At 49.6% G+C, this 21,744-nt stretch overlaps 8 protein-coding genes across 8 annotated transcripts; 4 read left to right on the forward strand and 4 right to left on the reverse strand.

Annotated features, from left to right (window-relative positions):
* Positions 1-3,128: 3,128 nt before the first annotated feature.
* Positions 3,129-4,981, forward strand: N7496_009135 (uncharacterized protein; the record flags this gene model as incomplete). The annotated part of the gene is made up of 4 exons (XM_056702049.1): positions 3,129-3,301; positions 3,371-3,799; positions 3,853-4,601; positions 4,662-4,981. The coding sequence occupies 4 exons, from the start codon at positions 3,129-3,131 to the stop codon at positions 4,979-4,981; spliced, it is 1,671 nt and encodes a 556-aa protein (XP_056551049.1).
* Positions 4,982-6,087: 1,106 nt separating this feature from the next.
* Positions 6,088-8,050, forward strand: N7496_009136 (glycoside hydrolase family 13 protein; the record flags this gene model as incomplete). The annotated part of the gene is made up of 3 exons (XM_056702050.1): positions 6,088-6,283; positions 6,385-6,800; positions 6,860-8,050. Coding segments are annotated over 3 exons (1,803 nt in total), but the record flags the coding sequence as incomplete, so codon positions are not given.
* Positions 8,051-8,246: 196 nt separating this feature from the next.
* N7496_009137 (replication factor C subunit 1) lies at positions 8,247-11,644 on the reverse strand (the record flags this gene model as incomplete). Its single annotated transcript, XM_056702051.1, has 5 exons — positions 8,247-8,857; positions 8,916-11,236; positions 11,307-11,397; positions 11,451-11,475; positions 11,567-11,644. The coding sequence occupies 5 exons, from the start codon at positions 11,642-11,644 to the stop codon at positions 8,247-8,249; spliced, it is 3,126 nt and encodes a 1,041-aa protein (XP_056551051.1).
* Positions 11,645-11,941: 297 nt separating this feature from the next.
* On the forward strand, positions 11,942-12,775 carry N7496_009138 (mitochondrial 54S ribosomal protein uL16m; the record flags this gene model as incomplete). The annotated part of the gene is made up of 3 exons (XM_056702052.1): positions 11,942-11,999; positions 12,065-12,529; positions 12,603-12,775. 3 exons carry the CDS (start codon positions 11,942-11,944, stop codon positions 12,773-12,775), a joined length of 696 nt encoding a protein of 231 aa, XP_056551052.1.
* A 64-nt stretch (positions 12,776-12,839) lies between these two features.
* On the reverse strand, positions 12,840-13,434 carry N7496_009139 (uncharacterized protein; the record flags this gene model as incomplete). Its single annotated transcript, XM_056702053.1, has 4 exons — positions 12,840-12,931; positions 13,057-13,197; positions 13,263-13,321; positions 13,385-13,434. The coding sequence occupies 4 exons, from the start codon at positions 13,432-13,434 to the stop codon at positions 12,840-12,842; spliced, it is 342 nt and encodes a 113-aa protein (XP_056551053.1).
* A 536-nt stretch (positions 13,435-13,970) lies between these two features.
* On the reverse strand, positions 13,971-15,340 carry N7496_009140 (replication factor C subunit 5; the record flags this gene model as incomplete). The annotated part of the gene is made up of 6 exons (XM_056702054.1): positions 13,971-13,998; positions 14,053-14,108; positions 14,174-14,272; positions 14,333-14,501; positions 14,566-15,188; positions 15,254-15,340. 6 exons carry the CDS (start codon positions 15,338-15,340, stop codon positions 13,971-13,973), a joined length of 1,062 nt encoding a protein of 353 aa, XP_056551054.1.
* Positions 15,341-15,756: 416 nt separating this feature from the next.
* On the reverse strand, positions 15,757-19,012 carry N7496_009141 (cytochrome c oxidase assembly protein; the record flags this gene model as incomplete). The annotated part of the gene is made up of 7 exons (XM_056702055.1): positions 15,757-15,803; positions 15,855-16,296; positions 16,366-16,435; positions 16,503-16,765; positions 17,428-18,603; positions 18,727-18,838; positions 18,933-19,012. The coding sequence occupies 7 exons, from the start codon at positions 19,010-19,012 to the stop codon at positions 15,757-15,759; spliced, it is 2,190 nt and encodes a 729-aa protein (XP_056551055.1).
* A 1,261-nt stretch (positions 19,013-20,273) lies between these two features.
* N7496_009142 (basic helix-loop-helix domain-containing protein) lies at positions 20,274-21,614 on the forward strand (the record flags this gene model as incomplete). Its single annotated transcript, XM_056702056.1, has 2 exons — positions 20,274-20,340; positions 20,398-21,614. 2 exons carry the CDS (start codon positions 20,274-20,276, stop codon positions 21,612-21,614), a joined length of 1,284 nt encoding a protein of 427 aa, XP_056551056.1.
* Between the last annotated feature and the right edge of the window lie 130 nt (positions 21,615-21,744).

The following is a 21,744-nucleotide window of genomic DNA, read 5'->3' on the forward strand; positions in this document are numbered from 1 at the left end:
CTACAGGGAAATTGCCTGAGTTGGGTTGTGGATATACAAAATAGGCAACCATCACTTCATGCAATATATTGCTTGGTTCCTTAGCCCCGAGGGGAAGACCCTGTTTCACCTGTAGCCTGGGCAGAAGCCCTGCAGGGGATGCCCGCGGTAATATGTATAAATTAAACTTAACCGGGAAGGGATGTGCTGATTGGTGGAAATTCCGATAAAGTGGTTTGCTACCAAGACTGCACCTTTATTTCTGCAACCTCACGAACTACTGTACCAACATCCATGGACAACCGTGAAACGTCCGTTCTACGGCTGTTATACTGGGTGGCTGTTTCGAAGAAAGACACCAAGGGTTTTAAAGTGGGGATTCTATATCTTTCGGTAGCCATCGACAAATGCCTTTCACCAAATAGACAGCGCTTGCCATGATAGCTAGGGGCAGAGTGCCGTTTTAGGTATGGACCCGGCGCGGAGTGGATGCTCAAACGGTGTTTCCGCCGGGGCAACTTCGGGCAATCATTGAGCACCGTTTACGAAGGGGGATCATCAGCCACTAGCCAATCATGGGCCGATTTACTCAATAATTTCGGCACTGCAGACTCTTGCCAACCGAAGCCGGATACTCGGTAGGTACGACAAGAATTCCTAGGTCGGTCCGAACCCGTGGAGCTAACTTAGTGATTGATTTTATTCCAGATCTTGATTGGCAAAGTTGATTAATCAAGGCAATGACTGGCGAAATGGCCATTCACGCTAAACGGCTTTGCCAGGGAACCCAAGCTAGACTGCGCCAGTGGGCTATTCTCAGTGCGATATTTATAACTATCCTCTGGTTGGACTGCCTCAACAATTAATCTGTTCTCTAACGCATTCAGATATATCGCTACTAGAATTTTTGCAGCGGCGAACTGGGTCCAGTCTTTAGCGGAATTGCTAGTTTCACAACAATCTCGCACACCTCCTACTTTTGACCAACGTCGTACGGAGATAAATGATATCACTAACATTTTGCTGCGCCATTTTCCATAAATCCCCACCGCTACTACTATCTTGATTTTGCTATCACTGTGGGACTTTCCGACAAAATCAACGCCAATCATATCGCTCCAATTCACTGTCTGTTGTAAGCGTCTTCCAACATCATTTCTAATGTCACAAGAATAGACATGGGAATATTAACCAGAGACCTATCGATGTTCTAGGCACGTAGAACTCACTTGAATTTGTATGAGGTCCTTTCCCCAAACGAGACAAAAAGAATGATAGACTCCCTTCTTGAGTACTCCGAGAGTTGTTCCGAAACCTCACCCTTGGCTGTTTCAAGTATCTCATTTTGCATCATTCCTTTCATAATAAAAACTGAAATACTTTCCGGTAGTCGAGAAAGAGACGCGCAGTCACCTACTGTTCATGCCTGAGATGAACAATTTCACTCTTCGGCAGATAAACACCACGAACACCAACAGGAATACACTGGTATATGCTAAAGTCTCCGTGCCTTATAGCTGTTTCGAAGGGCATTAGTGTAGTCCGAGGGTTAAATTGCCAAGTCCGGTGAACTGATACATACCCCCAAGCTAAATACTGTAGTCAGCTCCACTGAGGATTTAGTCCATAATCATACTTCATAGTAGGTAGTAAGGAAAATTGTTGTTAGAAGCACTTGGTGGTGATCTACTACCGCCGCACTACGAGTTCAATCAAAACAGGAAATTAAATTACAAGCCAGCTCCATATTCCCACAATGATTCTAGTCCCGGAAAAAAATGATATAAAGAGGGTGCCCTGAAATTACCAAGCCCTCCTGCAATTCGTGTTATTTATTTGTTTCTCCCAAGCCCTTGTAATCCTAGCATCTGGAGAGAGAGGACTACGACCTACGCTTATAGTATTACGATCAAATAGAATGCGACAAAAGCTGGTTAACGCAATGGAAATTCTGATGCCCACGTAGTAAGCAAGTGGACCCGAAGCACAAGGATACTGACGTCTATATTCTGTACTTTGTATGAATGAATTTGGCTATCTGCGCGCTACGGACATCCTCGGGAGATGTCGGTGCCGTAGAGGGAGATTGCAGAAATCAATAATCGGTCGTGCTAGATTATACTACTCTGCGAGGGTGCATAAGGTATTCCCTCCCTAGAGATATCAATGCCCTGGGATTCTTTTTTACTCAATAGATATCGTTGGCTACAAGGCTTGTTCGAATCTTTCATCCTTCGTCACCTAGTAGTCGGAAATTATTTACATATCCCAGAAATATAATGGCGTTCTACTACAATGAGAAGATTGCCCCCTGGTTTAGAGGAAGAAGACGGCTGATCAACTATGAAATACGAGAAGAATGAGGTCTGTATAGTCATCGTAAAGTCTAAAATCCTCCGGCCAAAAGATCCCGAATGAATAGTAAGAAGCGTGGGCGGAAGAGTCAATTCCAAGTGGGAAACATTCAGCACCTCCTATCACAGCAATTGACATTCCTACGAAGCTCTGACTGACTAGTAAAGTAGTTGGCGCGTATTATTGCTGGATGACCACACCGACCGACATGGTTGATTGGATAGCTTACGCCACCGCGTGTTCCGTCCACGCGTCGGCATCGGTCCTCCACATACTCGAAACGGTACCAGGGCAAGAGACCCGGGGGGAGGGAAGATGATCACTCGCCCGCGGAAAGATAACTATAACTGCTAAGGAGCAGAAAGAATCTACCCGGTATGCCGATTTTTAGTCTGAATAATCATCGTCTCAGTCAAGATTGCTTCACCTTGACAATCACCTTCCCGGCGATGGGCGCAATGAAGGAGCCCTCTTCCACGGCGCAATGATATCTGGGGCTGATCATGGGGAACCGGTTAATCAACTGCTTTACCACTCTGAATTGACGGTGGAAAAAGGTGGAGCGGTCAGCTCTCGTATTGGAATCTGCGATTGGCCCTTGGGGAGAATCCATCCTCGTCAATGCCTCCGGGATGTGGGCCTCACTCAGCTACCCCGGAATTGTGTGGGGTCCCCCCGCATGACTGACGGGCTCGAGATGCTTGTGATTCTGTCGAGCATGTATATAACGCCAAAGCTGCACCGTCTTGGGGCGAGGATTCTCTGCTAGTCTCCGCCCAAGACCATACTCGACCATGTCGGACACGCAAGTCAGAGAACGCCGACCAGGAGATCTGGCTGGGCTCGATGAAAAGATTGGCAATGCTCAGGTGAAAACACTGGGCCATCTGCGTCTGCGAGATGCTGAAACGAACGAGGTCATTCTCGTTCCAACCCCTTCATCCGATCCCAAAGATCCTCTCAATTGGTAGGTAGCCCGCCCCCGTTCTTATCATCGTTGCTCTTTGACGTGCCGTTGTATCTTATAAATGCCTAGGCCACGATGGTTCAAACTATACACAGCAGTGGCCGTCTGCTTCGCCATGATCTTGTGTAATTTCCTCGCAGCCGGTCCGACTCTAGCCATCCTGCAGACAGCGCAAGATTTCTTTCCCAACTGGAAGGAAACCGGAATGGCAGGCCCGATCGCCAAAACCGCGTACTTCTTCAATTGCACCGCACTTTTCCAGGGTCTGGGTAATCTATTCTGGATGCCCCTCATCAACAAGTATGGTCGCCGTCCAGTATACGTGACTGCGTTCACTCTATACACGATCACTGCAATCTGGTGTGCGGTCGGCAAAGGATACGCCAACTTCCTCGTGGCTAGAATATTCATGGGTATCGCTGCAGGTGCTGGAGAGTGCCTGGCACCTGTGACAATCGCTGATGTCTTCTTCCTGCATGAGCGTGGAGCTATCACTGCGTATGTCTCTTCTCGTTCCGCTGTGACTGGTTCTTCACTAATGAAATGCCTAGCTTGTACAATGCTTCGCTGAACCTGGGTGTCGCGAGTGGCGCTATCATTGATGGCTTCATTGTCAAGCTCCATCCCTGGCGATATATCTACTACGTGGCGATTGCCTTAATTGGCAGCGTCACGCTCATTGTGTACGCGACTTTCCCCGAAACTGCGTACATCAGGAATATCGCATCCGATGGCACTGTTACTACCCTGACTTCTTCGGGGCAGCGTATTTGTCGAAGTACCAAGGGTGAAGAGGCGGGCACTTCTACAGTTCATGAAGTAGCCTCCGTGGAGCCGGCCAGTCGCAGTGTCGGCCTCTTACAGGGACTCAAACTCTACCATGGCAAATATACCCATGAATCTCTGTGGCATATGACAATTCGCCCTGTGGGGCTCTTGATCCTGCCTCCTGTTCTCTGGGCGACCCTGGTCATGTCCGTAACAATCGGCTTCATCACCGCAATCACGTCGAATGTTGCTTCCGCCTTCAACACTGCTTACGGGTTTGAGGCATGGCAATCGGGCCTTTGCTTTTTCTCAGCTGTTATTGGATGTTTCTTCGGTATCATTCTTGGTGGTAATTTCTCCGACTGGGTAGCGGACTACTTTACTCGACGAAATGGTGGTATTCGAGAGCCAGAGATGCGTCTACCAGCTATCATGATCGGTGCTATTACGGGACCACTTGCCCTCGCGTTGTATGGATGTGGTATCAAGTGGCATATGCATTGGATCGTCCCAACCCTGGGTATTGGATTGAGTAAGGCCCACCTCCAGAAATTCTCTATGTGGGTAAAGTCCCTTACTAACATTTATACAGTCAACTTTACAATCACGCAAGCTACAAATGTATCTCTCGTGTACACAATTGACAGCTATCGTCCGATTGCAGGAGAGATTGTCGTTACCCAGCTCGCCTTCAAGTCTGCGTTTGGTTTCTTGTTGGGCTTCTACACCAACCCCTGGGTAGACACTCATGGTTATAATGTAGCCTACGGTGAGATGGCAGCCATTTGTGGCGGTGTTCTGATTTGTTGGATTCCGTTCTTCATCTGGGGGAAGAAAATCCGTGAGAAGACTCTTAGCTGGCGTGTTATGAGCTGGGTGCGATGGGACGATGATCGCGAGGTGGGAGAATGATTTTTTTTTTCATTTCACCACTAGTCTTCATTTGTGTTGATGTACGTAGCGAGATAATCATTGCAGAAATATGTAGGAAGATAAGCTAAGGACGAGGCGAAGAGATCTAAATAAGCTACTTGGGGACCGAAGACATATCACGTTTTGTCTAAGCATTGTGTCTCAAGTTTAATATTGGACTAAAATGTATAATTGAAACGCCCGCTGATCTGTATATGACGAAAGCAGCTTAATTAGCTGCAATTGCGAGAGGCGGTCTCTACCAACCTCCTATTCTATTAGCATCATACTTGTAGCGCTTACTGCGCTAGTGAACAATTCATGGTCCTTTTGGTAAGTTTCTGACCTATAAAAGTCGGGTTCGGTATATCTTCGGTGTAATCTAAATACATCGTACAGTTAACCCCTCAGGAGATCTGACCTATGGGTCTGTAAATCTCCCGCTTATTGGTGATCTCACGGGATGAATGATGTGTCACTACTAAAGTCTTTTCTGTATCTAGCATCTATCTAGCCAAATTATGAAGCATCTAAAATGTCTCTCACAGTTCATTATCCATTCTTCACTGCTTTCATGTAGTTTTCCATTTGACTTATAGATATCCTTCTTCTATACTAGTATCAAGAGTGAATTATAGCTCTGCCTCCGTTGTACCCCAAGAAAGCGGGGATTCTAGTTTCTCTCCATTATCATGCGGGGTTTCGAGAACGATTGACATTGTACTATATGTTAAACCAACCTTTAAATTACAATCCGGTGTTGCGAATATATTTAGGAGTACTGGCTGTCCTTACGTGTGATACATGCACGTGGTTGTTGCAAACACATGTATAGTCTTGTTTCTACACCCCGCATACGAATGATTTCCACCTCGATTCTTTTCCCTGAAGACTATCAGCGATTCCTGTGGAACCACTGAGACCATAACCAAGACTTGGGACCTTGTGCCGGTAAATTCCTAATCTAAGGACATGAACTAAGTGACGAGAAACACAACGGTTAACAATATTTTACCCAGCAGTGTTGTTATTTGAAACCAAGGATTTCAGCTTTGGGCATTCTCTAACAGAGATCTGTGCTGACTCTCTGAATCTTCGTTTCCAAGGTCACAACCATGGCAACTTCTAATTATGCAACCCCCAAGTGGTGGAAAGAAGCGGTGGTCTACCAAGTTTACCCCGCAAGTTTCATGAGCAGTAAATCTGCAGCACAGGCAGATGGCTGGGGCTGTGTGCGTGGCATTACCGAGAGAGTGCCTTATTTGAAAAGTCTTGGAGTCGACATTATCTGGACAAGCCCTAGTGAGTAGCATCTTTTTTCTATACCGAACATATAAGCCCAACATCAATAACCGGCATGCCATTCTCAAGCTTTATAAGTCTAACACAACATCGTTTTTTAGTTTACAGGTCTCCGCAAGTTGATATGGGCTATGATATCGCTGATTATAATTCAATTGACCCTCGCTATGGAACTTTGGCCGATGTCGACTCGCTGATCGAAACCCTCAAGAAACACGATATGAAGCTCATTATGGACCTCGTTGTCACACATACCTCAGATCAGCATGACTGGTTTTTGGACTCTGCTCAGTCAAGGGATTCTCCAAAGCGCGATTGGTACATCTGGAAACCAGCACGCGGATACGACTCGGCGGGGAAACCTTTACCTCCGAATAATTGGGCCCAGATTCTGAACGATTCCCAGAGTGCGTGGACTTGGAATAGAACAAGCCAAGAGTTCTACTTGACTCTCCACACACCGGAGCAAGTTGATTTGAACTGGGAAAATCCTGATGTTGTCGCTGCTGTTCACGATGTGAGTCGACACTTACTGAGACTTTGGTTGTTGGCATACGACGAACTAATCTCTCCAAGGTCATGCACTTCTGGCTACGCCGCGGTATCTCTGGATTTCGAATGGACGTAATCAACTTGATTTCCAAGGATCCGTCCTTCCCTGACGCTCCAGTCATTGAACCAAACTGCGAGTTCCAACCCGGCGAGCGGTTCTATACCAATGGGCCGCGTTTCCACGAATTCATGCATGGAATATATGACAATGTTCTGTCAAAGTATGACACTATCACTGTGGGGGAAACGCCATATGTCAGTGATATGAGCGAAATTATCAAAACGGTGGGATCAACAGCTAAAGAACTGAACATGATTTTTATCTTTGACCACATGGAAATTGCGGATATCAAGACCAAAGGAGAATCAAAATGGAGTTTGCGTGACTGGAAATTGACAGAGCTTAAACAAATATTGTCCGGTTGGCAAAGGAAGATGATCGAATGGGATGGATGGAATACGGTCTTTCTAGAGTGCCACGATCAAGCTCGGTCTGTTTCACGCTATGTAGATGATAGCGACAGGTTCCGCGCGCGTGGTAGCAAGCTACTTGCGCTTCTGCAGTCGACTCTCGGCGGAACCTTGTATCTCTATCAGGGTCAAGAGATTGGGATGCGAAACTTTTCAGCCGAATGGGATCCGGATGTTGATTACAAGGATGTAGAAAGCATCAACTTTTGGCAGAAGACGAAGAAGCTCTATGCCGATGATCCGATGCAAATGGACAAGGCAAGAGACCTTCTTCAGAAAAAAGCCAGGGATCACGCCCGAACGCCAATGCAGTGGAACGACGAGCCCAATTCAGGATTTGCAGGGCCCAACGTGATACCCTGGATGAGAGTGAATGATGACTTCAAAACAGTGAACGTGAAAGCGCAGATGGAGTCCCAGGAACGAGACCTGTCTGTCTGGCAATACTGGCAGCTCGCTCTACGGGACCGCAAGACTCATAGGGATGTCTTTGTGTATGGTGATTACCAGGACGTGGACTTTGAAAACGAGCAGGTTTATGCATATTTAAGGACAGGTGCTCAAACAAAACAAAAGTGGTTGGTGGTGATGAACTGGACTGGCGAGGATGTTGCCTGGAAAATCCCTACATCGATAGAAGTCGATTGGATGGCTTCTTCATCGCTCCAAAGGAGAATTCCAATCGAAGAGGGTGCAAATGTCAAGCTTCAGGCCTGGGAAGGTGTTATGATGTGCTGCAAATAGATACGAGAAAGCAGGAGAATTATGATGCGAACAACCAATTTGACCAATGTTTCCAAATACAACGTTCTGGCGACGGCTACTCTGCCTAGAGGGGCGGTTTGAACCTCAATTCGTAATAATTTGGATTGGGATCTGGCAAATATCAAAGGAAAGGCATGCACCACAAAAAAAGGTGATATAGTACAAAACATGCATCCTAAGCCTTAGCCTTGGGCTTCGCCTTGCGGCCCTTCTTCGGCTTCTCCTCGCTATCATCGATGAATCCATCGTCATTCGCGGCGGTGGCCTTCTTTCCCTTCTTGCCTTTGGCAGCAGCAGCCTTCTTCTTGGGTACGCTGACGTACTTGTCCTTCTTCAAGTCCAGCTCCTCTTCTTCATCATCACCCTTGGCCTCATCCACAACCTCTTCTTCGTCCGACTCTTCAACGACGTCTTCCACGTCAGGTCTGTCCTTGGATTCCTTCTTCGGCGCAACGACATTGCTCGCTTTCATGAATGGAAGCGGATGTGACCGTTGGTTATAGAGGCGTGTGAAGGTGGCCTTGGTCTGAGTCTCCAGCTTGACTTTGGATTGATCCATGGGCCCCAGGCCAAGTTCAACCATCGCGTCAAAGTCATCACGCGTCAAGAAGTATGCATCCATAAAGTCGATGACCTCATCCACACTCTCCTTGCCTTCGTCTCTGAGACGCTTGACGGTCTTGTCCCAAAGCAAGGGCATATACTGCTGACGAATTTCGTCGCGATTGCCCGAAGTCCGGAGACGCGTGTGACCTTGGATCTCCTTCACGAAACGTGACAGTTTGCCTAGAAGGGATGAAGGTTAGTCAACGTATCTACATCATGTGCGGAACTGGAATCTTGCCTTGCTTGCTGTTCTGGCCAAGCCATGTGGTAAACTGTGGCCTCTCGCTCATGTTGCCAAATACGAAACTGGCCGGTCGTACAAAGCTGAAGATAGCGTGGGTCGGCATCAAACTCCATTGCTGTTGGGTTCCATGAATCATGCGGTCCACGAGATCTCCGTCACTGATACTTGATGCTGCTTTGTCAACTAATTCCAGTTGTTTCAGATTGTTCTCTTTTTTATCTTCATAGCTTGTGGCGAGAGTGGGATTGGTGCGCAGATAGTTCTCCTGGAGCATCAGATAGCTAAACTCGTGGTCGTTGAAGTAAAGTTCCGTCTTGTCGTTGAGTGTTGAGGTGGAGCTTGGTGCGAACGTTTGCGCGTTGAGGATTTTGCTTGTGATATCCCAGGGCTTGAGTATAACATGCTTCTCCCATGCCTTGGCCATCTGTTTGCCTTTGTCGAAACCGATGCCTGACTGATCCTCCATGTTTGACAAGTCCAGTTTGATTGCAGATAGCATATTAATGATTTGTCGAATATCAGCATGTGAGCCTTCCACCAGAGCCTCCATCACAGACGGAGGGAGCTTCATCTTCTCACGGAAGCATATGGTAGAAAGTCTGGCACGGAGTTGATCTATCGACGGGCGTCTGAACGGAACATCGAAGGTGATGTGGTCAAAGGGCTTCATCTTTGGTAGTCGTCGTTCGTTGCAAATGAGAATAATCGGAATGTTGGTTTTCTTGACGATTGCTGCGACTGCACCAACGCCTCCACGGTCACCGGCTGACATGCCGTCGACTTCATCCATGATCAAGACGAGGTTGCGCTTCTCACTTTCAACCTTCTTTCCTTCTCCGGCAAAGTAGCCTTGCAAAGACGTCGTGTCCAAAACACCCAAGGTACCATTCTCCACCAACTTTTTGCTTCTGGTGTCGCTGGCGTTGGTTTCAACAATATCATATCCTTCAAGCTTCGCTACCAGGTGTGCAGCTGTAGTCTTGCCAATTCCTGGTGGACCATGGATCATGACGGCACGATACACGCCTGAGCCGTCCGGTCCGGCCTTCTTGAAATCCCCCTTTGCGTTTTTGTGCCAGTTCCGTAACCAATTCTGGATTTTCTCGACGGCACTTTTGTTACCGCAGATCATGTTGATTGAGGTGGGCGCATACTTGGTCGTCCAAAGTTGATCATCAACCGGCGGGCCCTGAGCTGGAAGCGGAGTTGGACCATTCTGCTGTGTCTTAGCCTTGGCCTTGGCTGCTTCCTTTCTCCTTTCTTCAGCATCAATCTCGGCTGCCATCTTTTCAACCTTTTCTTGATCCGCTTTCTGCTTTGCCGCGTACTTTTCTGCGGCTTGTCCGGAGCCACCATTAGCGGGCAAACGGCGGATGAGTTCGAAAAGACCGTCCTCGTTGATGGTTGTGATATTAAACTTTGCAATGGTCTGAAGCTTCTTGGGACCTGCGTCACTGCCGAGAACGACGAAACTGGTTTTAGAGCTAGGGGCTCCAGTGACTTTGCCGCCGTATTTCTTCACCAATTCCTGGCCTTCCTCGCGACCCAGTGTATCAAGGATGCCAGTAAATACAAACGCCAGGCCCGCCAAGCAGTTCTCAGCGCCGACAGGAAGTTCTTTGGTGCCAGCGGTCGGGGGTGTGCGAGAACGCTGCGCGCCAAACTGCCATTTCTTGGTCTCTCCATTCTCGGGAGGTGGCGATGGCGGCTTAATGGTCGGAATGCTGTCGAAGATTGACTGAATCTCAGGGTTCTCCGGTTCTGGATCTTTCTTCTTGGGTGTGGCCCTTGGTTTCTTGGCAGCAGGAGAGGCAGTCGACTTAGCTCGAGATGCTGGCTTCTTCTTCGTTTCCTGGTAGTCATCATCCTCGTCCTCGTCGATGAGGGCCTCTGACTTTCGCTTTCGGCCGGCTCTGGCGGCCTTGGGAGCAATCTTGGGAAGATCTTCCATGACTACATCATCGTCTTCATCAAGAACCGAGGGCTTGCTTCGAGATTTCCTAGAGGCTGCAGTTGTCGGTTTGACCTCTAGCACTTCAAAATTGTCGTCATCATCACTATCTGCGGCGAGGTAGTCATCATCCTTCTTCTTGCTGTATTCGCTTGCAAAGATATCGTCTCCACCAAGGCCCTCGTCGTCGTCAACAACCTGTTTGGTCTTCTTCGTAGCTTCCCGTGCTGTGGTTCGGGAGGACTTGGCGGGTGCTTCTTCGGGCTTCGACTCAGTTGAGGCCTTGGATGGCCGACCTCGCTTCTTCGTCGAAGCAAAATAGTCCGAGCTAGTTGTAGGTTCGCCTTTCTGTTCTTCGCGTTTCCTGGTTCAACACAGCGATTGTCAGACAAATGAAAGTTGATATAGACCCAAGCGAGGGATAACAAGCTTACGGTTGACTCTTTGGTTTTGTCTTAGGTGTCGGTGCCTTCGCTGGCGCTACATCTTCGTCATCATCGCTGTCGTCCACGACCTTTCTGCTTCCTGTCAAAATCATTAGTACTGGAGATGGACTTGGATAAGAGGTGGGATCATACGCCGTTTCCGTGCAGTTGAGGGATCCTGGACCGTAGAAACCCAGATTAGCAAGCTGGAAGATGATTCGAAAGTGGAAACGCAGAGACGAAAAACATGTAGATCTATGCGAGCTTACCTCTTTTAAGGGTTTGGGAGGATTGCTTGAATCCTGTGCAGGCTTGCCTCCAAAGAAGCTCCGAATATCCGAGGGCATCTTGGTAAACCAACTGTCAAAGTGATCTGTGAAGTACGGACACAGAGCAGAAAGACAATTGAGGATGAAGGAAGCTCCTGTCGCCTAGTCAGGCAACGCTGCCTGCGTTGACGCGCTGGACACGAACGGGCGACGTGACTGCTGACTAAGGAACACGAAGGGCACGTGCACAGTACTTAGACCCGATTGGGACTAGTGCCCTTGGGGAACTCGGACATCGAAAAGTGCCGTCGTCTTGCGCCAAAGCAACCAACAAGTCGCTCGTTGCATCCTTTGGTCGCCCTTTCCCCGGTCACAATGGGTCCTCAGATGAAGATGTTCACAGGGCCTCTGTCGGCCTGCACCCGGCCAACATGTATGGATTTATCCCCATCCAAACCAATGGTCGTCAGGGCACCAAACTAACATTTGTTGAAACAGGCCTGTCCGGGTCGCTAGCTACTTTCTCTCTTGCACGATGCTTCTCTACCACATCACCCGCCCTGGACTGGCTTACTCCAAAGTTTGCCGAGAAATCCAAGTCCCCTAAGGGTCGCCCACACGTCGCTACTGGAGGATCAACTCGCGGAACAACAGTGGTGTGGGGAGACTTTGGTCTTCGCATGAAGGATCACGACCGTCGGATGCCGGCTTCAGCCCTCAAGATCGCAGAAGAAACGATCAAGAGGCGGCTACGTGGCATGAACTACAAGTTGTACAAGCGTGTCAGCGCCAACATTGGTGTCTACACCAAGGGTAACGAGCAGCGTATGGGTAAGGGTAAAGGTAAATTCGACTACTGGACGGTCCGGTTGCCCGTTAGCCGAGTTGTCTTTGAGTTGAAGGGAGATTTGCACGAAAAGGTTGCCCGGGAGGCATTCAGATTGGCTGGCCACAAGTTGCCGGGTATGTTTTTTTTGGGAGTTGGCATCACAATCTTAACCCGACATTTCTCCATGCTAAACAATTCTCTTGCTAGGTCTCTGGGAATTCGTCAAGAAGGATGACCCGCCCGTTGTCGGAATCACCAAACTCGGCAATGGTGTCACCCTCGAATCCCTCAAGCGCGCTCGCAGAAACCCTCCCCTGCCAACCAACGCCCTCGAGAACCCGCCCAAGACCACTTCCTCCAGCCCTACCTCCCCTCAATAAACCGCGACGCCCTCTCTCATGGCCTTAGCGCCATGCCTTTCCTTGCCGATATCACCGTGCCAAATTAAGCCCCCAAGCCAGAGCCAGGCCCATACCCCTGCTCTCTCCTAGTTCTCGCGGCTCCTGCATCGACTGGGTTGTCGGAATTCCGATTTTCTGTACATTATCTGTCAGCTTTGTGCGCATCATACTTGAATCGTTATGCACCATATTTGGGGTTAGATGCCTTTCTCGTCGTTATATTAGGAGTTTAGACCGAAGGATACATGACTGTCAATTACCTTTGTTGATGCCTTCAGCAACTTTTCCCATTCCCAGCCTCTGTGCCATAGCATATTCTTCTCCATTTCCTCCGTTGCCTGTGCCATTCTCGCCCGAGCCAAAGGTGGTCTTGATTTCACTCTTGGTATGCGGCTGGCCTCCTATGGTTCCATCATTAGCTATGCCCCAAATGCGATTGATCTAAGGTATCAAAGGGCTGGGTTACCACCGAGCTGCCCGGTCTGCTTTTCCGGCGGTTGGATGAATTCGGTAATGGACTCATATCTGGTCAACGAGTATTAATATCGACATATCGCAGGGCGAAACTCTGTTCTTGGGTTTCAATACTGTGTGCTCTCGCCACCGGGTTCCATTTCAACCAGCCTAGGGTCGGACATCTTGATCAAATTTAATGACTGTTGAAAATCAATAGCGGGATATTTAGAGAGTTTCCTTTGTAGAGAGGGAAAATAAGACCGTGACAGCTAAAGTAATCTCGAAAGCTGGCTCGGTGACGATATGCAATGACGTAGGTCTACAACCAACCCAGATTGTTGTACTTCCCACGCCCAGATGCTACGAGGAGATAACTTCCGGGGATTGCAATATTGTCAAGAGATCAATACAAGCGTAGAGACAATTTAAGGTCAGGTAGATTGTTGCAACGATACGAAAGAAAGTAGAATAGGCGTAAGATGCTTGAATATCCAATGCGTAGCTCTAGTGACATAAAAACGCCCGAATCCAACTCAAAATGCCACGATGCGCCGAGAGAAAATTGATAATAGAAAAAAAAATTGAGGCGAGCATTAAAGGTCCAGGTATGTAGAATCCCACGCAAACTGCCGAGGCTCAGAAAACAAACTGGACCGCGAGCTGAGGCTCCCCGCGTAGTGTACAATCATCATTCATTGATCGATTTGTTTGAGTCATTTCACTCGAAGTCCATGCCCATAGTCCAGCTATAATCATGTTAGTGGAAGTGTATCGAATGGAGTAATTCGGGATCGACTAACCTCTCGTAAATGCGCATGAACTTGGCCACGAAGGCCTCGAGGTGGAAAATCACTTTCTATAATGGCACGTGTATCAGCACCGGCACAGGTCAAATCTTTCTAGACGGCCCTGATAACTTACACTGCCAAGCTTGATCCGATGCTCGTAAAAGGCAGACCATTTGATCACATCCGGCTTGAGCACATCGTCAACTTTTGACACCAACATGAACGTCAATGTCTAAAAGGGAGCGGTTGTTAGTCATGTCTCGGGTGTCATATTCATGATACATTCAAATACCTTGAGGATGGTTGTCGGTGGGATACAGTGCGTCAACAGGTCATACAGTCGAGCGCGCACTTGCAAAAGCTGGGCGGGTGTTCGTTCCCTTACGATATCGTCTGCTGTGACCGAGATAAGTGCCTCCCAGTCCGGAGGCGGGATTGGAGTGCTGTCCGTCACTTTCTCGCTGTGATGACGCGCCTGTTAGAGCTTGATCGCCTATGCCAATGCACGCTTGAAGAGCTACTTACTTCTGCGCATAGATTGACTCGAACATAAGCAATGCACGACGCAGATTCCGACCACTCTCCTTCGCAATCCTCTTGTTCAAGCCATCAGCCTCGGTCCATCCCTCCCGCTTAGCGGCGATTCGGAGTGCGGAACAAATGTCGTTTTCGGTCGGTGCAGCTACCCTGACCAGCAGGGTACGCGAGCGAATCGGGGCAATGATGTTGGAAGTGCTGTTGGCCAGGAGAATCAATCGCAAGTTCGGGCTGTACTTTTCCATCGTGCGTCTCAGCGCAGCTTGTGCGTCACGGGTGAGGTGGTCGGCTTCATTAATCACGACGACCTTGAACCGTTGCTTCGCGGACAGATCCACCTGTTGTGTCTGGGCGACTTCTTTCAGCAATTCTTGAACCACCACACGGTCGTAAGTTCCGACATCGGCAGGAGTAATCTCGAGGTGGTAGACGGAGGAGACAATGTTGAATTCGAGCTTGCGGTTGGCCGTGGTTTGGAAGACTCGGGCATCGATCTTGATCTTCTCAACACCGGGGCCGTATAGCTCTTTAAGAGTTGCGATAATACGTGTCTTTTTGCCAGCACCTGATGGTCCGTAGACGAGCAAATGAGGGAAATCTCCGCTCTGAGCCTGTAATCAAAGGAAGAGTAAGTGAGAAGGTGCGCGTTTCGGTGCAACCGCGTGTTTGGCCTTACCAAGGATCGGAGACGATCTGACAGCTCGGGATGGTATGTGAGCGCATCGAGGGTCCGAGGACGCAGCTTGTCAACGAGCAAAGCCATTATGCAGTGGATTGGTGGATGTGATGGTTAGATGTGAGGTGGGCTTTAGAAAATGCGAAATTGGGGGAACGCGTCGGGAGCGCGCCTAATTAACCAGTGGTCCGTGCACGCTTTCTCGAGGAACTGGCAGCGAGCAGCACTCTTTAGTTGAACCCGACACGGAAATGGTTGAGATTTTATTCTTTGTTATATATGTACAGATTGAGATTTCTACCGGGTTTTGTGCCTCCCTTCTGATTCTAGAGATATCGTACAGTCACAATTTTTGTGGAGATGAGAGATTGATACAGTGAACCCTCGGTCAGCGTTGACTCGAAGCCCTGCTAGAGAGATTTTAGATCCTTCTTGATCACGAATCAGCTAAGCTGATTGCACTCATCGTCCGAAGGTATAATCGTCTTTTCAAGGAGGTTGTATCAGGACTGAATAGGCTTCAGAACCCCATTGTCATCGTATTTCGCCTCTGCTCCGGGTCAGTACAGTCCTAAAAGAACAAGAAAAAGAGTTGACTCACTGAAGAATGTATAAGATAACGTGATCGTATCAATGCCCTTCATATTCGGATCCGTTGCAAAATCGGGATCAATGTAGAAGAAGACAGGCATGTCCACCGACTCGCCCGCATTCAGCTTCTGCTCCTCGAAACAGAAGCACTGAATCTTGCTAAAGTATGGTGCCACCTGGCCCGGGGTCACGCTATACGTTGCGACTCCGATGATATCCTGGGGACCCTTGTTGGTCGCAGTGTAGAAAGCCAGGGCCGTCTCACCAGGCAGAACTCGGACCTCTCGTTGTTGCGGTGTGAACTTCCAGGGGAGCACATCGGAAACGGATCCGTTGAAGGTAATACGGAGGCGTCGGGAGTCGGTGACTGGGGTTACGCGCGAAGCCGTATCGCCGTCGCCGACTCGGTGGGTGAGAATTGGCTGGCCGCCCCAGCCGGTCTGCTGGCAGATCTATATTCGTGTGTCAATTGAGGCCAAGGGGGCATTTTGCACGTCATCAATAAGAAGGGAGAGGCGCACCATTTTGTACAAAGGTACGGAGCCATAGGCAAGTGCAACGGTTCCGAGGATCATACTGATTGTATAGTACCTGATTGGGAGATGTTAGTGTATAATGGACTCATAAATATCTTAAATAGACCACAGGCCACACTCACATCGTAGAGGTATTGCGCTGTTGCGATTGGGGTGTGTTGAAGGGTGCCGCGGAGGCATGTTGCTTCTGGTGTAGGAATGAATTCCTTGAGAAGAACCTCTTCTCTGCGTCGAGAACCCCCTTCGGAGGTAGAATGAACTTTGAGGTATGCTCCCCGTTACTGTACAGCGCCCCCATGAGGGAACCATCCTGGAAATCATGGTTCTGGGATTTGCAGAGGAATCGGACCACTTCAGATCCCGGAGATTGAAGGTATCCGCAGCCCTGCACGTGACGATAATCTCATATCGATAAGGCCGGGATCTGCATGAGTCTGGACTATTCAATCTCGATATGTACGAATGTGCTAATTTTCCTCATTAATTGGGTGGGTATATGCTAGTCTTGGCCTACGAGAAGCTAGGATAAACATTTTCCTACTCTACACGATGGTGAAAGTCTCACTGGTTTCTGCCATATTGTGTTGGAAAGGCTCATCTTGGTCACATCATTTGTAATCTCCAGTCAACACAGAGTAAATATTAAGCCTATAGGCATTAGTAGAAGCGCCTTCCAGACAATGATCTGGGTTCAAACGAGCCTAAAGGGTGAATACTAGTTATACAAATCGCTAAGTGAAAAACCGCCATCGCTGCCAACGCTAGGTCCACACTAGTTCAATACACTCGTAGTAATGCGGCCAAAAACACCTCGAATCAACTTTGGCCTTTCGCGAAGAGTGGTGAGAAGAATAGCAGCGCTAACCGCAAATGCAATGCGCTCGCGATTTTGATACTAAAGCCAAGAGAAAAAAAATTCATTAGCACTCGTGACAATCAAGGCATTTGCAGCCGACCCACACACCCCCTTTGTTTAAAGTTGGGAGAGGGTCTTCAACCGCAAGCCGTGTAACACAACGAGGTGGGCAAGAAGAGGCTCGAACATACCTTTTTTTCATACAATCGTGGCAACACCGTGGCTGCCGCCCGGGGTGCCACAAATAGCGCCAACTCCTGTCTCTTCCGTGCTTGTTCGACCAATACACTCCATCCACACATGAGACATCCGGCTCCCACAGAGAGACCAGAGTCCCACATTAGCGGCGTGATTGTCTTTTGATCGAAGACCTTGGGTCCAATGCGTGTCCGGGCCAAGCAGACAGCGTAGTAGAATAGACTGACAAAAGTCGCAAGGAAGGCAGATGACTGAGCACCCTCGGAGACGGCCCGGCGTAATACGGCCGGATCCCTCATTTTCCGCAGGCGCAAAACGATCTGCAGTGGTATGTAGGTTGCACAGGCAATCTTAAAGGTTCTGGCAAACCGAGACACCGCGTGTATCTCGCAATTAGGGCCGCAGCCCATGTGCACCATTTCGCATGGAATTGGGATGGTCTTTGAAGGGTCGCCCCATACCTCAGGCCAGCCAAAGTCCCTGCACATGGATTCCAAAAGAGGCGCTTGCCCGGTGTCCTTTCCATACACGAAATTCCCCCGACGAACACGACGGAGGGCCTCGATCAGCCGTGGGTCGACCTTGGCAACTTCCCCAATCCACTTCTCGTATGTTCGGGGTAATCTCTCGGGGAGATAAAACCATGCCCACATGACCACTGCTGCACTCATTGCAAAGACTCCAGCGTCAGCCAGGCCGGGGACGTAGGACTCTACGATGGTCCAGCGGTTCTGGGCTTTGCGACGGCGAGCCCAGTGGCTCCAAGCCATGCAGGCTACCACGTCCACGGCTCTCGTGACGGTGAAAATTGTGAGATCCATCGTCCGTCCCACCAACTCCGGGTGCGGGCGCTCGAGGGCATCGACCAGATCTTTGCCGGGCTCATCTTGCACCGATGAGAGTCTTCTGGCTCTGGCATCTCGTCGTGAGATAGTGCGGTTCTTGTTCAAAAGTTCGAAACTGATCAGTGCTGATAGGAAGGCAGTGACGAATTGAATCAGTCGATTTGCCCTTTGAGAAATTCGGATGTCACCTTGAGATAGGCTAGCTGCGATCGATGCATAGATTCTATAGAGCAACACCGGGAACAAGGTTGATCCACCAATGAGGGCTGCACAGAACGTTGGGAAGCTGTTCACCCGCAGAGGCCGGGCGAGAACACAAGCAAGCTGTAGTCACTGTCAGCCTACACTGATTTGGGCAATTACGAATAGAGGGCAGTTTGAGCACGTGGGATGAGGTGACATCATCCATCGTAGACTGGGCAATCAAACCAACGTCTGGCTACTGACCTCTTGAATCTTTTGTCTGATGGACCAGTCCTGACTTCTGAGCCGTCGGACATAGGTGACGAGCTTGGGTGTGACCGATGACAAATATCCCAATGCGTACGCACGTAGGATGCTATAGACCGGTGGGTGATCAGCTCTAGATTCCCAGTGGATTCCCCCTAATTTGAGAATGGCGTTGTACCCGGCAGAAGGTCGGAAGAACTTACGGCTTCAAGACCCGGACTCGAAAGTGCCTGTCACGGAGACTTAGCCGGACTGCAGGTTCCATAGTGCCGGTAACATCCATAAGCTGATCCGCGAGGAGGTAGAATAAGCATCACACTGGAGGGGGCACGACTAATTGGCGTGTCCAGGACGTCTGGGGACAATTAAGAGGGTGGGACAGGGAGAGCGTGTCCAATCACAGCCCCAGTCGCTCGTGGCCTACAGTGATGACCAGGCAAGGCTGTCCAAAAGTTGGGTAGTATTGTATATTTTTTGACTTTTGAAATTGAGGGGAAGCCCTCGGAAAGCTGCACGATCGTTTATTTTTTTTTGCTAGACTCCCCTCCGATTAACCGTGGATCTGTGTAACGGGGGAAGCTTATGTATTGGGGGGATATGGTCGAATGGGGGTTAGACCTCGGTTCCTGATGGGGAAGTAAGTCCCCGCCGTGACCAGCAGCTTTGGAGACTGGCAAGTATCTTTCAGGGGCACGACAAGGAGTGGCCGATCATCCGTCGAAGCAATTTGGAGATGGTGGTTGATGCGGGGCTCTGGCTGAACAAGGGGAGTGATTTAACCAAGGGCCAGATAAGGGAAGGATCGAATCCTGGCGGACGCCATGAAATTCTCCAGAATGTCAAGAACAAGGCTGGGAGTAGTCCCACTAGCACAGACCTCAATACTGTACTCCACGTTTTGATTTCGGGTCGGAGAGAGGAGAGAGTTCAAGATGCCGAGAGTTCTCAGGGCCTCGGGGCGGCTCCCCCGGAGTTTTTGGGCTGGAGACACCTGGTACGGAGTTTGTACCGCTGATGGTAGGAAGACTACTTCGTAGTTGCTTAGTCGTTGGACCGTAGTGCTAGCGCGGCTGTATTATAAGTGGTAATTTTGGTATACCCGTTACGTCACGCGACCGAAGAAGAAAAAAAGAATTCACATGTGATCGCAAGGGCCTGGTGATGGGGATGGCAACGAGAGAACAACTCCACACTTTGTTCCCCAGCTTTTGAAGCATCTTTCTTTCGCTTCTGACTCCTCTTTCGTCCCAAACCACCCTCTTTACTTCCTTGATTTCATCCTCTGCCAGTTCCTCGTTATCCCTCCCTCATATCTCTCGCCGTTCGAGTTCCCCCGTACGCTGGCCGATCTCTCGTTATCAAAGTCGGTGGACTCGATTTCTGTACAGAGCCCGGGCGATAGTCGGACGCCGAAATTATTAGCCAAGGCATGATCTTGTCGTCCTGGTCTCCGCTGCTCTCGATCCTTCAGAGCAGCACCTCTGCACTCCGGACGTCTTGCTCAGTCGCCTCCTGAACACCCTCTCGTCGCATCGCATTTGATCATGGATGGATCCGGCCCTGAAGTACACCCTGGACGTACCTCCCCACCACCTGCTGGACCATTTGGCTGTAAGTGCGACGTTTTGCCCTCGGTTTTTCACCACGTTGTTTCTAACCAGTCACCAGACGCCTTCCTCTCCCCGATGGACACTCCTTTCGAACAGGCTCCGGCCTTGCCCCCCGGCCTCCCTCTCCTTGACGATAACGAATCTAATATGCTCGACAACTTCTTTACCACGATGAATGCCAACAACTTTACGAATGACTTCTGGCTTCGAGGCCAACAAAATAAACCCTCCGGTCTCAACTTTGATTGGACTGACGAACTTCCGCCCACCTTCGAGGGCTCAACGACTTCACTGTCGCAACCCTCATTTCCACCACAAAACCTCAAAATGAACTTGATGAACGGCGGCATCGCCGGTCCCGATATCTATGCAGCAGCCTCAATGCTGTATCAAAATAACGTGAACGAGACCGGTCTCAGTTCTACTCTGGCCCAGCAGGCCTTTGTAGGCCAACCAATCAACATAAATGGTGCTCATGGCCGGCGAGACTCTCATCACATGGCTCCCGCACAAGCATCTAGCTCCTCCCCGTCTCGACCTCGGGTTCCCACCGGCTTCCACACTTCCGAGATGCTCTTTGACGTGCGCGACCCGATTCCGGAAGACCAGCACCCCTCTCGCAAAGTTCGTGGTCTGCACTGGGGCTCGGACGGAAGCTTCATGGACCAAGGCTATGTCGCACCCCCTGACCAGCCCGATATGGAGACTCGCACGAGGGAATTGCTAGATCATCTGGACTGCTTCGAACCGCAGACCAGCGCAGCCAACACGCGGGCTCCCAGTCCCGAGCGTGTAGTCGGTACCCATGGTCAACGCACCGCCTTCCGTCAGGCCGATGAAGATGATAGCGCTCAACCCCGCAAACGACAGCGTACCGTCAAGGCGAATGGTGATCAATACTCTGACGAGGATGATTCGAGATCGCTATCCCGGAAATCCCGAACTCCCAGCATCGCCAAGGGCCGACGTGCATCGACGGATACATCCCGAAAGGCGAGAGTCACTCCAACAAGCAAGACTCCCCGTGAGAATCTATCGGAAGAGCAGAAAAGGACCAACCATATCCTTTCGGAGCAAAAACGGCGCAATCTCATCCGTCAAGGCTTCGATGATCTCTGCTCCCTGGTTCCCGGCCTTCGTGGTGGTGGTTTCAGCAAAAGTGCCATGCTCACCCAGGCCGCGGACTGGCTTGAGGATCTGCTCCGTGGCAATGAAATCTTACAGAGTCAGTTGGCCGATATGAAAACGATCAACGGGCTGGTAATGCCTCGATGAGAGATGCCCTTGTGACGTGACCACGATCTATTTCTTCGATTTTTTTTTTCGTTCATTAATTCCCCCGGATGAATCTTGACGCACCTTGTTGTTTCTCCGGCAATCCAAGCGGTTCAGCGGTTAGGTGGCT

Source organism: Penicillium cataractarum (genome assembly GCF_028827025.1).
Source record: "Penicillium cataractarum strain IBT 29864 chromosome Unknown utg000008l, whole genome shotgun sequence".
Lineage (NCBI taxonomy): Eukaryota > Fungi > Ascomycota > Eurotiomycetes > Eurotiales > Aspergillaceae > Penicillium > Penicillium cataractarum.